The sequence below is a fragment of the Hyla sarda genome, chromosome 6 (genome assembly GCF_029499605.1).
Source record: "Hyla sarda isolate aHylSar1 chromosome 6, aHylSar1.hap1, whole genome shotgun sequence".
NCBI lineage: Eukaryota > Metazoa > Chordata > Amphibia > Anura > Hylidae > Hyla > Hyla sarda.
In genome coordinates, this window is record NC_079194.1 from 247,545,510 (window position 1) to 247,559,374 (window position 13,865).

Sequence of the window (13,865 nt, forward strand, 5' to 3'; positions counted from 1 at the left end):
TGGATGCTCAGTAGAGACACATGCATTCTCAGTATAGTCAGGTAAACACATATGCTCAGTACACAGCCACATGCATATGCCCGCTCAATACAGTAAGGTACACGTGTAGGCTCAGTAAAGAAACAAATGCATGTTTAATACAGTCAGGTAATATTAGTACAGAGACATGCACATGTACACTCAGGGATACACGTAAGCTCAGTAAAGTAAGACACACATGTATGGTAATACAGAGACATGCACATGCACGCTCAGTACAGTCAGGTACACGCGTATGCTTAGTACAGAGGCACTTGCATATGCACGCTCAATATATAAACCCCTTATGGATGACTGGTTTTCTCATTTTTGCATCTTTCATTTTTTCCTCCTCACTGTTGGAAAATAATTTTCCACCTACAGACCCATATAAGGATTTGTTTTTTGTTCCACCAATTATACTTTGTAGTACCACCAATCATTTCACCAAAAAATCAACGGAAAAAAATGAAAAAAATATTTGTGAGGCAAAATTTTAGGGGCTTCCGTTTCTACGCAGCGCTTTTCTCTGTAAAATTGACACCTTATCTTTATTCTGTAGGTCCATACGGTCACAAGGAAACTTAATTTAGGTTTTCTTTTATTTTACAACTTATAACTACATGCACCAAATTTTGTACATTTTTTAAATTGTCATTTTCTGACCCCTATAACTTTTTTATTTTTCCGCATAAGGGGATGTTTGAGAGTGAATTTTTTACGCCGTGGTCTGTAGTTTTTATCGGTACCATTTTTGTTTTGATGGGACTTTTTTTATCACTTTTTATAAAAAAATAAAGGGTATACAAAGTAACCAAAAATACGCAATTGTTGGATTTTCTTACTTGTACGGCATTGACCGTACGGTTTAATTAACATTATATTTTCATAGTTCACAAATATTTGTTTATTTTTGTTAAAAAAAAATTTTCAATGGGAAAAGGGGGGGTGATTCAAACTTTTATTAGGGAAGGGGTTAATTGACATTTATTAAAGGGGTACTCCAGTGAAAAACTTTTTTCTTTTAAATCAACTGGTGGCAGAAAGTTAAACATATTTGTAAATTACTTCTATTAAAAAAATCTTAATCCTTCCAGTACTTATTAGCTGCTGAATGCTACAGAGGAAATTCCTTTCTTTTTGGAACACTGATGACATCACGAACACAGTGCTCTCTGCTGACATCTCTGTCCATTTTAGCAACCATGCATAGCGAAGGGCAGCATGGTGGCTCAGTGGTTAGCACTGCTGCCTTGCAGTGCTGGGGACTTGGGTTCAAATCCCACTAAGGACAACAATAAATAAAGCATTATTATTATTGTAATAATGACGTCAGCAGAGAGAACTGTGGTTGTGATGTCATCAGAGAGCATTCCAAAAAGAAAAGAATTTCCTCTGTAGTATTCAGCAGCTAGTAAGTACAGAAAGATTAAGATTTTTTAATAGAAGTAATTTACAAATATGTTTAACTTTCTGCCACCAGTTGATTTAAAAGAAAAAAGGTTTTCACCATAGTACCCCTTTAACTACTTTTATTTTTACTTTTTTTTTTTACACTATTTTTAGTCCCCATAGGGGACTATTACAAGCAATCTTCTGATTACATACACTGTTCAATGCTATGCCATAGCATAGCATTGATCAGTGTTATCAATGCTCGATTGCTCCAGGCTGCTGAGAATGCCTGGAACAACCTAGCAATGATTGGACCAACCGGCCAGGAGGCAGGTAAGGGCCCCTCCGCCATCCTCTAAGCTGATTGGGACACTGTGGTTTCATCATGGTGGTCCCAATCAGCTCCGCTGAGTTGCTTGGATTATTTTAGACTATTATTTCAAAGTTGATTGCGGCATCTAAGGGGTTAATGCCGGACATTACCGCTATCGGTGATGTCCGGTATTAGCCACGGGTCCCGGCGGCTGATAGCCGCCGGGACCACCCCGCTATAACGCCGGGTCAGCCAGTGACCCCGTATCATAGAAGGGGAGCAGGACAAGGACGTACAGGTACGCCCTTCATCTTCGAGGCATTAAAGTACACGTGTATGTGCTGCTCTCGGCCTTGCTCAGGGAGCAGGAGGAGCGGCCGCGATGTGTGCAAATACAATGCGTATGTGCACAGCGACTCAGATTGCTGTGCTACAAGCAGGCAGGCACAGCTGGAGGCACACTTTAGGGTCCGTCATCAGCAGATTTGCAGCATAAATCTGTGGATCATTTGCATTTGACCCTACCCTATCATTGTAATCGTATGGACATACAGAATAAATATAATGGGAGAGATATTTTTAAAAACCTATGCAGAGAAAAGGTTGACTAGTTGCCCAAAGCAACCAATGAGATCACTTCTTTCATTTTTGAAAAGGCCTCTTCAAAATAAAATAAGCGATCTGATTGGTTGCCATGGGTAACTGGTCAACTTTTCCTCTGCACAGGTTATGTTTATGCACTGTGTAGGAACGGAACCCCCCAATATTTGCTAAATTTTTCATTTCAATTTCACCACACAAATAATAGCTTTTTTGGCCTCACTGTAGATTTTGTGGTGACATTTGTGATGTCATTACAAAGTACCATTGGTGGCCCACAAAATAAGCCTCATATGGGTTTGTAGGTGAAAATTTACAGCATTATGGATTTTTAAAAGGTGAAGAGGCAAAAAACTAAGCTCAAAAGTTAAAATGTGCTGCAACATTAAAGGGTTAAAGAGCTTTTATTTGGGTGTATTTTTTTAAACTTTTTATTTTTTTCATACTGGTCTACTTCTCGTAAGGCACTTGTATGAGTGGTCATGTTATATAAGGCTCAGGGTTTTTATGTACCACAGGAGCTATAGGCTATTAGACAATTTTATACAACTCCCAATGTGCACTCACGGCCTGTGTCTCCTCCTGAGGACTCAGAGCTGAAGAGAGGCTAGGTCCACAATGGGAGCTGTAGTCCTAAAAATATAAAGTTGATGGGGTACTCATCCGGTACCACAGTTTTATGGTTATGTAGTGTGCTTGTAGTGAGTTTAGCACTTTTGTAATTCATGTGTGTTATGATTCGGCAGGCTGGATGTGGATCCTCTGTGTCAGCGAGGGATTGGTGTGGACCCGTTCTAAGTTGCTACTGGTATTCACCAGAGCCCACCGCAAAGCGGGATGGTCTTGTTGCGGCGGTAGCAACCAGGTCGTATCCACCGGTAACGGCTCACCTCGCTGACTGCTGAGAGAGGCGTGGGACAGGAGGACTAGACAGAGGCGAGGTCAGACGTGGCAGAAGGTCAAGGCAGGCGGCAAGGATCATAGTCAATGGTAACAGCAGAAGGTCTGGAAACACTCGTAAGGCAATCACAGGAATGCTTTCACTAGGCACAAGGCAACAAGATCCGGCAATGCTGGGAAGGGGAAGTGAGGTTATAAAGGCGTGGAGCAGGTGGGAGCTAATTACACTGATTGAGCCAGGCACCAATTAGTGGTGCACTGGCCCTTTAAATCTTAGAGAGCTGGCGCGCGCGCGCCCTAGAGAGCGGAGCCGTGCGCGCCAGGACGTGACAGCCGGGGACCGGGACAGGTAAGTAGATTGGGATGCGATCCGCGAGCGGGCGTGTCCCGCTATGCGAATTGCATCCCCGCCGGCAGTGTCAGTGCAGCGCTCCCGGTCAGCGGGTCTGACTGGGGCACTGCAGAGAGGAGAACGCCGCGAGCGCTCCGGGGAGGAGCAGGGACCCGGAGCGCTCAGCGTAACAATATGTTATACATCTGTCCACAGCATCTATGTTTTTTACTGACCTCTTCTCTGTGACGGAAGTTCAGTCGTCCACACTCACGGCCATGTTTGTTCACTGTTGTGGACAAGACGTCAGTGCTGCAGGCGTTGCTGTTTTTTTTTCTCCTGCAATGGTTTTGCCACTTTTCTACACCCCTGTAATGAATATTCATAGAATTTTTGCTGGAGGATGGATGTCTCCTCCCTATGTCAGCCAGCCCTGTGCCCGGCTCACAATGTACTGAATAGCCTGTATCAGCGCTGCAGCTGACATGTAACCCCTTCCCTGCCATGGCAGCGACCGTGTGCCCACAGGGGGAATAGGCCATCATGATTCCCCCCACGGGCGCACGGTCCTCATGGTGGGGGAATTATGTCAGCCGCAGCGCTATCACGATCCTCATGGTGTCACAAAGCCATCAGCGTATCACCGGCTGCAGCCATGTCCCGCCTCGGCTGGTGATAGGCTGAGCACACTGTCGTGTAAGGAGCCGGCCGCTCCTTATATGACAGTGCACTCAGCCTATCAACGTCCGAGGTGGGACAATGCTGTGGCCGGTGATACACTGACTGCTTTGTGACAGCATGAGGATCGCAGCAGAGGACCGTGAAGCCATTACCGTAACAACGGGGGAACGTAGGAAGGTGAGTCAAAGTTTATATTGTTTATTTTTGCAGCCCTGGCACAGGAATATGTAAAATTCATCTGTACAGATGTCCTTTAACCCTTGCGGGGACATCACTTTAGAGGGGGGGGGGGTGTGAGGAGGAAGTGCAGGAAGCAGATCAGTGCCTGCAAGTCACATATGATTAGTTCCCTGATGCGGGGACAGCGCCCTGCGGATGACAATTCATTCATTCCCCGACATGGGAAGAATGGCTCCCAGTTAACCCGGGTTTTTTTTTTCTGGGGGGGGGGGGGGAGGGGGTATAATTATTGCTTTTTGGGGGGGTATAGGCAGAGCAGCGCCCACGGATCACATATGATCACTTTCCCCTGCTGACAATTCATTCATTCCCTAATGTGGGGACTATGGGGTGAGAAGCTGAAAGTGAGGGTGGGATGAGTATACTAATGAGCAGGGCTGGGAAAGGGAGTGCTAAAGGGAAAAAAGAAAAAAAAAAAAAGAAAGCCGGCCACAAACAGGGCTGGGCGGCAACGCAAATCAAATGGGGCAGGGCACTGAAAGAAGAGACAGGCTACACGGCATGCTGAGAGCTGTAGACACTACATGGACACACTTGTGCAAAGAAAGACAAACAAAGAGCAAAAAAGAGACCAGAGATAACAAGAAAACTCACCTGCATGGGTAAGTATAAACTGACAAAACACATTGGCCACCGGAGTACCCCTTTAACACATGATCATGTAGCTCCTGTGGGACAAAGAGGATGAGAGTTACACTGCTGGGAGCAGTAGAAGAAGCAGCACAGTACACACAGAGCCCCCCTCCCCATACAGCAGAACAGCAGTGACAGTGAAATGTTTTACTTCTCACATCCATCACTGTCTCTGCTGTCCATACCTGCTGTGGTGTATGAGCTCCTCAGTCTTATTTCCTGCCGTGTGCTCTGTTAGTCTGCAGATGACAGGGAGGGGAGGGGAAGCATCCCTGGCCTCACACTTCCCCCTGTCCCATCTTCTCCATGCTCTAGGAACATGGCGCTGGCTTCCTCTATCAAGCCCTCACTAGCAGTAAGGCTGGAGTTTGACGAGTCATAATAAGTCCTTATGGACCTCGTTATAGTCAATGGGGTCCGTTAGGGGCACCGCTATTTTCAGCGAGAATAGCGGGAGAAAGACTGTGCAAGCACAATTTTTTTCTCGCCCACTATTCGCGATCGTAAAATAATGGGCTTCACACTGCCAGAGACAAACAGCAGTGTGAATGTAGTAGCTGCAGCTGCGCAGTACTACTAGTATGGTCTCAGCATGTAACTGAGGCAGACGGCCCCCATACTTTATCCCCTATGCCCTGTGTCTGCCATAAAACCTCTCTCCCTGTGTTGTGCAGTGACACAGTACAGAGATGTTTTAGACATGGCAGCCCCCTGAATAAACGATTTATCATTAATAAATAAAATTAAAGTACACTATGCAACACATAAATATGTACATTTACATTCTTGTATTACAAATATTTAATAATAAATAATAAAAAAAATTGACACATTCCCTTTAATTGAAATTATTAAATACAAAGCAAGGGAAAGATTTGAAAAGAGAAGTCTGTCTTTTTCCTTTATACATACCTTAGATGATTGGTTCCAGACTTTGAATGCAGACATTTTAATGAAAAACCTGAATGTATGAACCCACAACAGGTCAGTCTTTACCTAAGGTAGTGACTGATCTATCTTATGTCTATGACAGATATAGGCATATCCATTGAATTATATGTATAATAGTAAAAAAAATGTGAAAAAAGTGAGAAAAAAACTTAATAGTGAAAAAAATATCAAAATAAAAAATGGGAAAAATGTAATAAAAGTGAAAACAAATAAATTATATGCAGTCATAGCCGTAAATGTTGGCACCCCTGACATTTTTCAAGAAAATGCAGTAACACATGTTTTACTATACAAATGTTTATTCCCTTTGTGTGTATTGGAACCAAACCAAAAAAGGGAAGAAAAAAAAACAAAAAAGGACATAATGTCACACCAAACTCAAAAAATGGGCTGGACAAAATTATTGCCACCCTTAACTTAATATTTGGTTGCACACCCTTTCGAAAAAATAACTGAAATCAGTCGCTTCCTATAACCATCAATAAGCTGGAATGAAGGACCCCTCTTCCTTTGCAAACTGCCCCAGGTCTCTCTTATTGGAAGGGTGCCTTTTCCCAACAGAAATTTTAAGATCTCCCCACAGGTGTTCAATGGGATTTAGATCTGCACTCATTGCTGGCCACTCCAGCGCTTTGTTTCCGTCCATTTCTGGGTGCTTTTTGACATAAGTTTGGGGTCATTGTCCTACTGGAAGACCCAAGATCTTGGATGCAAACCCAGCTTTCCGATATTGGCCTGTACAGTGTGACCCAAAATCCATTGTTAATCCTCAGATTTCATGATGCCTTGCACACATTCAATAAATGTCGACGGATAGTACCCGCTGACACTGATGTTCCCTGAGCCTGCAGGACAGCTTGAATATCTTTTGGAACTTGTTTGGGGTTGTTTATTCACCATCCGGACTATCCTGCGTTGACACCTTTTCATACACTTTTCTGTTATGACCACGTCCAGGGAGATTAGCTACAGTGCCATTGGTTGCAAACTTCTTGATAATATTGCACACTGTGGACAAAGGCAAATCTAGATCACTGGAGTTGGACTTGTTGATATTTTTCCATCATTTTTGTTCTCAAGTCCTCAGACAGTTCTTTTCTCCTCTTTCTGTTGTCCATGCTTAGTGTGGCACACACAGACAAACAATGCAAAGACTAGTGGACTTCTCTCCTTTTTATCGGCTTTCAGGTGTGATTTTTTATATTGCCCACACCTGTTACTGTCCCCCAGGTGAGTTTAACCTCTTAAGGACCAATGACATTGTGGAATGTCATGGCACCCTGGGCTTTAAGGACCAATGACGTCCCACAACGTCATGGCGTTTTCCGGTCCCTGCCGCTCGCCGGGCAGAGATCGAAATGGCATGCCTGCTGAAATCCTTCAGCAAGCATGCTGTGCAAATGCCGAGGGGGGGTCCCGGGACCCCCGCATGCCGGCGATCGCCGGAGATCTCTTGCGAAATCACGCAAGCGATCTTCGGTGATTTGGGTCATTCGGGTCACTTGTGACCCGATGACCCGGTAATAAATGGTGATCGGCGGTGTACAATTCACCGCCAATCACCTACCGTTGCTGGGGAGCGGTGACAATTCTGTCACCGCCCCAGCAACGCTGCTATTGCCCGCAATCGTCCGGCCAATAGCAGAGCGGCAGAGGAGGGGTTAACGGCTCCTTCCCGCTGCTGCACCCGCTCTTTTCATTCAGTCAGTGGGTGCAGCAGTGAGAAGAAGACGTGGATCCCCCCTCGGAGCCGGAGCCCCCTCAGGAGCCATTAGAATAGGGAAAGCTGAGTGCAGGGACAGGTAGGAGTCTAATAGGTTTAAAAAAGTTATATAAAAGTTTTTTTAAAAGTACCCCCCCCCTCTGACCCCCTCATACGTCCCCAGGGTCCTATCCCTGACCCCGGGACCTATTAGGGGTTCAGGGAGCTGCGTGCGCCATCCCCTTTTTTTTTGGCCGCAGCTTTTTTTTTTTTTATAAAAAAAAAATCCCCCCCTGACCCCCTAAAAGGTCCCCCAGGGTCCTATTAGGGTCTGATCCCTTACCCCGGGTTCAGGGAGCTGTGTTTGCCACCCCTTTTTTTTTTTTTTGGCCGCAGCTTTTTTCTTTTCTTTTACTGTTGTACACTTTTTACACCAAGCACCACACAGTACATACTTCCCCCCCCGCACACACGCCCTCCCCCAGCGCCACTGCCCCCCCGTCACCATAGAAAAAAGGCGATGGCTCGCCGGACATTTTCGGCAGCGGAGGCTTTGGCTTTTTTAGCCGCCGACTCTAAATCTGTCAGTGAGGACGATGAAGATCCTACATTCCTGTGTTCTTCATCGTCCTCCTCATCATCTAGTAGTGATGATGAGTCCCCTGTACGGCGGCGGAGACGCCGCCAGGCGAGGCCACGCACCCCCCATGAGAGGGACCCAATGGCCGACACTAGTACTAGTGGCAATGCCGCTCGTAATAGGAGTCCGGCCCCCCCAGACAAGTGCAACGGAGCCCCCCTACCGATGATCCTGTCTGGAGCCCCCCAGAGGGTTATCAGCCACGGATTCCTGAGTTTGTTGGCGACTCAGGAATCCGGATTGACATGGCTGGCTTCACTGATCTGGACTTTTTAAAGTTTTTTTTCAGTGACAGCCTGGTCAATCACATGGTGGAGCAAACAAACTTGTATGCCCAGCAGTTCATTGCCCACCACCCAGATTCGCTTTTGGCCAGGCCCAATGAATGGCGCGCCATTGATGCAGCGGAAATAAGGACATTTTGGGGCCTCTCGCTGCATATGGGACATTCTCTATCAGACCCCGCTTTACAGTATGGCGATGACATGGAGGCGGTTCGAGGCCATTCGGAAATGCCTGCATTATGCAGATAATAAGGCATGTCCGCCCCGAGGTGATCCCGCCCATGACCGACTTTACAAAGTGAGGCCGGTCATCGATCACTTTGGGGCCAAATTTTTGGAGGCCTACGTACCCCTCAGGGAGCTCTCATCAGTTTTAAGTGGAGACTCATCTTCCGCCAGTATATTCCCTCGAAGCGGGCGCGGTATGGCGTGAAACTCTACAAACTTTGCGAGAGTACCTCCGGGTACACTTGCAAGTTTAGAGTTTATGAGGGACGAGATTCCCGTATTGAACCCCCAGATTGTTCACCCACTCTGGGTGTTAGCGGGAAAATCATTTGGGACCTTGTGCAACCATTGCTGGATAAGGGTTTCCACGTGTACGTGGACAACTTTTATACCAGCATCCCTCTGTTCACATCCCATTCCGCCAGATCCACGTCCGCTTATGGGACAGTGCGGAAGAATCAGAGAGGCCTCCCTCTAAATTTGGTCCAGACGCCTATCCCCAAGAGTGAGTCCCGTGCCCTGACCCATGATAACCTGTTGTTGGTGAAGTATAAGGATAAGAGGGATGTCCTTATACTCACCACTATTCATGGGAATGGCAGCACCCCTGTCCCTGTGCGAGGTACCGTTGAACCAGTCCTCAAGCCCGATTGTATTCTGGACTACAATCGGTATATGGGGGGAGTTGATCTCTCAGATCAAGTTCTCAAGCCATATAACGCCATGCGGAAAACACGGGCATGGTACAAAACAGTTGCGGTCTACTTGGTACAGGTTGCCATGTACAACACTTTTGTACTGTCCCAGTACACTGGCAACATGGGGACATTCCTCCAGTACCAAGAAGAAGTCTTAAGGTTCCTGATCTTCCATGGAGCCCTAAATTTTCCTTTTTTATTTGAATTTTCCATAATTTGACCAATGTACCAAGTCCAGAGTACATTCCAAAATATAACCCCCATAAATCACTAAATTGCCCCAAAAAACCTGAAAAAAGAAAAACCTGATAAGACCTCTGGGGGTGTTTTTAAAAAAATGGGTCATGGGTCACTGAGTCACTCTCATCGGGGACTTTTTTATGTTGCCTCAAATGTGCAGCGCTCTCTCTCCACCTGAACGGGTGCACATTTGAGGCAACAGGTTAGGGACAGCCACACACATCACATTCCCAGAATGATGACTCAGAGCATTTGTGGAGTATTTCTTATATGAAGACCCTTCAAATCCACTTCAAAACTGAACTGGTCACTGAAAAATAGTAAGTTTGAAAATTTTGTGAAAAATTTGAAAATTACTGCTGAACTTTGAAACCCTCTAGTGTCTTCCAAAAGTAAAAACTCATCAATTTTATGATGCAAACATAAAGTAGACATATTGCATATGTGATCCAAAAAAAATTTTTTTTTTAATATCCACTTTCCTTACAAGCAGAGAGCTTCAAAGTTCGAAAAATGCTAAATTTTCATTTTTTTCATCAAATTTGGGGATTTTTCACCATGAAAGGATGCAAGTTGCCACACAATTTTACCACTATGTTAAAGTAGAATATGTCACGAAAAAACTATCTCGGAATCAGAATGATAACTAAAAGCATTCCAGAGTTATTAATGTTTAAAGTGACAGTGGTCAGATGTGCAAAAAACTCTCTGGTCCTAAGGTGTAAAATGGCCTGGTCCTTAACCCCTTAAGGACCCAGCCATTTTACACCTTAGGACCCGGCCATTTTTTGCACATCTGACCACTGTCACTTTAAACATTAATAACTCTGGAATGCTTTTAGTTATTATTCTGATTCTGAGATAGTTTTTTCGTGACATATTCTACTTTAACATAGTGGTAAAATTTTGTGGTAACTTGCATCCTTTCTTGGTGAAAAATCCCAAAATTTGATGAAAAATGTGAAAATTTTGCATTTTTCTAACTTTGAAGCTCTCTGCTTGTAAGGAAAATGGATATTCCAAAAAAAAAAAATTTTATTCACATATACAATATGTCTACTTTATGTTTGCATCATAAAATTGACGTGTTTTTACTTTTGGAAGACATCAGAGGGCTTCAAAGTTCAGCAGCAATTTTCCAATTTTGCGCAAAATTTCCAAAATCACAATTTTTCAGGGACCAGTTCAGGTTTGCAGTGGATTTGAAGGGTCTTCATCTTAGAAATACCCCACAAATGACCCCATTATAAAAACTGCACCCCCCAAAGTATTCAAAATTACATTCAATCAGCATTTTAACCCTTTAGGTGTTTCACAGGAATAGCAGTAAAGTGAAGGAGAAAATTCACAATCTTCATTTTTTACACTCGCATGTTCTTGTAGACCAAATTTTTGAATTTTTACAAGGGGTAAAAGGAGAAAATAGATTGTTTTGTAGCCCAATTTCTCCCGAGTAAGCGCATACCTCATATGTCTATGTAAAATGTTCGGCGGGCGCAGTAGAGGGCTCAGAAGCGAATGAGCGACAAGGGGATTTTGGAGAGTAAGTTTTTCTGAAATGGTTTTTGGGGGGCATGTTGCATTTAGGAAGCCCCTATGGTGCCAAAACAGCAACCCCCCCCACATGGCATACCATTTTGGAAACTAGACCCCTTGAGCAACGTAACAAGGAATAAAGTGAGCCTTAATGCCCCTCAGGTGTTTCACGACTTTTACATATGTAAAAAAATATATAATTTTTTTCACTAAAATGTGTGTTTCCCCCCCAAATTTCACAATTTTGCAAGGGTTAATAGCAGAAAATACCCCCCCAAAATTTGTAACCCCATCTCTTCTGAGTATGGAGGTACCCCATAAGTTGACCTGAAGTGCACTACGAGCGAACTACAATGCTCAGAAGAGAAGGAGTCATATTTGGCTTTTTGAGAGCAAATTTTGCTCGGAGGCATGTCGCATTTAGGAAGCCCCTATGGTGCCAGGACAGCAAAATAACCCCCACATGGCATACCATTTTGGAAACTAGACCCCTTGAGGAACGTAACAAGGGGTACAGTGAGCATTTACAACCCACTGGTGTCTGTCAGATCTATGAAACAGTGGGCTGTACAAAATGTTTTATTTGCACAGCCCACTGTTCCAAAGCTCTGTCAGACACCAGTGGGGTGTAAATTCTCACTGCACCCCTCATTACATTCCGTGAGGGGTGTAGTTTCCGAAATGGGGTCACATGTGTTTTTTTTCTTCTTTTTTTGCGTTTGTCAAAACCGCTGTAACAATCAGCCACCCCTGTGCAAATCACCTTAAACGTACATGGTGCACTCTCCCTTCTGGGCCTTGTTGTGCGCCCCCAGAGGACTTTACGCCCACATATGGGGTATCTCCGTAGTCGGGAGAAATTGCATTACAAATTTTGGGGGGCTTTTTTCCCTTTTACCTCTTGTCAAAATGAAAAGTATAGGGCAACACCAGCAGGTTAGTGTAAAAAATGTATTTTTTTACACTAACATGCTGGAGTAGACCACAACTTCACCTTTTCATAAGGGGTGAAAGGAGAAAAAGCCCCCCAAAATTTGTTAGGCAATTTCTCCCGAGTACGTCGATACCCCATATGTGGCCCTAAACTGTTGCCTTGAAATACGACAGGGCTCCAAAGTGAGAGCGCCATGCGCATTTGAGGCCTGAATTAGGGATTTGCATAGGGGTGGACATAGGGGTATTCTACGCCATTGATTCCCAAACAGGGTGCCTCCAGCTGTTGTTTTGCAACAGCTGGAGGCTCCATTTTGGAAACAGTGGCGTACCAGACGTTTTTCATTTTTATTGGGGAGGGGGGCTGTGTAGGGGTATGTGTATATGTAGTGTTTTTTTTTACAGTAGTTCCCAATCTGTGGCCTTCCAGATGTTGCAAAACTACAACTCCCAGTATGTCAAAACTGTCCAGGCATGCTGGGAGTTGTAGTTCTGCAACATCTGAAGGGCCAGATGCTGCATAACTACAACTCCCAGCATGCTAGGACAGTAAGGGCATGTTGAGGATGTGTAGTTTTGCAACATCTGGAAGGGCACAGTGGTCTCCAAACTGTGGATCTCCAGATGTTGCAAAATTGCAACTCCCAGCATGCCCAGACGCCAAGGGCTGTCTGGGCATGCTGGGAGTTGTAGTATACAGGGTCCCATTACAGCAATGCATGTCGCTTTACAGCAACGTGCATTGCTGTAAAGGTCCCGACCGCGGCTGAAGATCTACTCACCAGTCACCGCCGCCGCCATCTTCATCGCCGGGATCCGGGTCTTCAGGGACGAGGTAAGTACCGAGGCCGGTCCCCAGCACTCCCCCGTCCCCCGCCGCGTACTCCGGTCTTCCTCCCGTCCTCTCCGGACTTTCAGGGGCCGGGCAGGGCGAGAGGAAGTAACCGCCCCCCCCCCCCCCCGCTATTGGTCGGTTAACTAACCAACGGATCGCAGGGGATCGGAGGAGGTGGCCGGCTTGCCAGCTCGCTCCTAGGCTCCAGCATGGTCCTGGCTGTCTGTGACAGCCGGGATCATGCAAAATTACCGGGCGGTCGGGTCCAAGAGACCCGATCAGCCCGGTATCGCCGCAGATCACAAGGGCGATTTCCCTTGCGATTTGCGGCGATCGCCGACATGGGGGGCCTACATGGTCCCCCTCGGCGTTTGCCCTGGATGCCTGCTGAAGCATTTCAGCAGGCATCCGCTTCCGATCTTTGCCTGGCGCGCGGCAGGGACCGGAAACTGCCAGGGCATAAGTTTACGCCCTGGGTCCTTAAGTACCAGGGCGCCGGGGCGTAAAATTACGCCCTGGGTCCTGAACAGGTTAAGGGGTTAAAGGAGCATCACATGCTTGAAACAATCTTATTTTTCCACAATTTTGAAAGGGTGCCAATAATTTTGTCCAGTCCATCTTCGGAGTTTGTGTGACATTATGTCCAATTTTCTTATTTTCCTCCCTCTTTTGGTTTAGTTTCAATACACACAAAGGGAATAAACATG

At 45.5% G+C, this 13,865-nt stretch overlaps 1 protein-coding gene across 1 annotated transcript in view; it reads left to right on the forward strand.

Moving 5' to 3' along the window:
* Nucleotides 1-4,971: 4,971 nt before the first annotated feature.
* Nucleotides 4,972-13,865, forward strand: part of LOC130277499 (mucin-5B-like) — a 180,479-nt gene continuing 171,585 nt past the window's right edge. Inside the window, exon 1 of the mRNA XM_056528174.1 lies at nucleotides 4,972-5,080. Coding sequence (XP_056384149.1) covers nucleotides 5,077-5,080 — 4 coding nt within the window. The 5' untranslated portion in view covers nucleotides 4,972-5,076. The remainder of the gene's footprint in view (nucleotides 5,081-13,865) is intronic.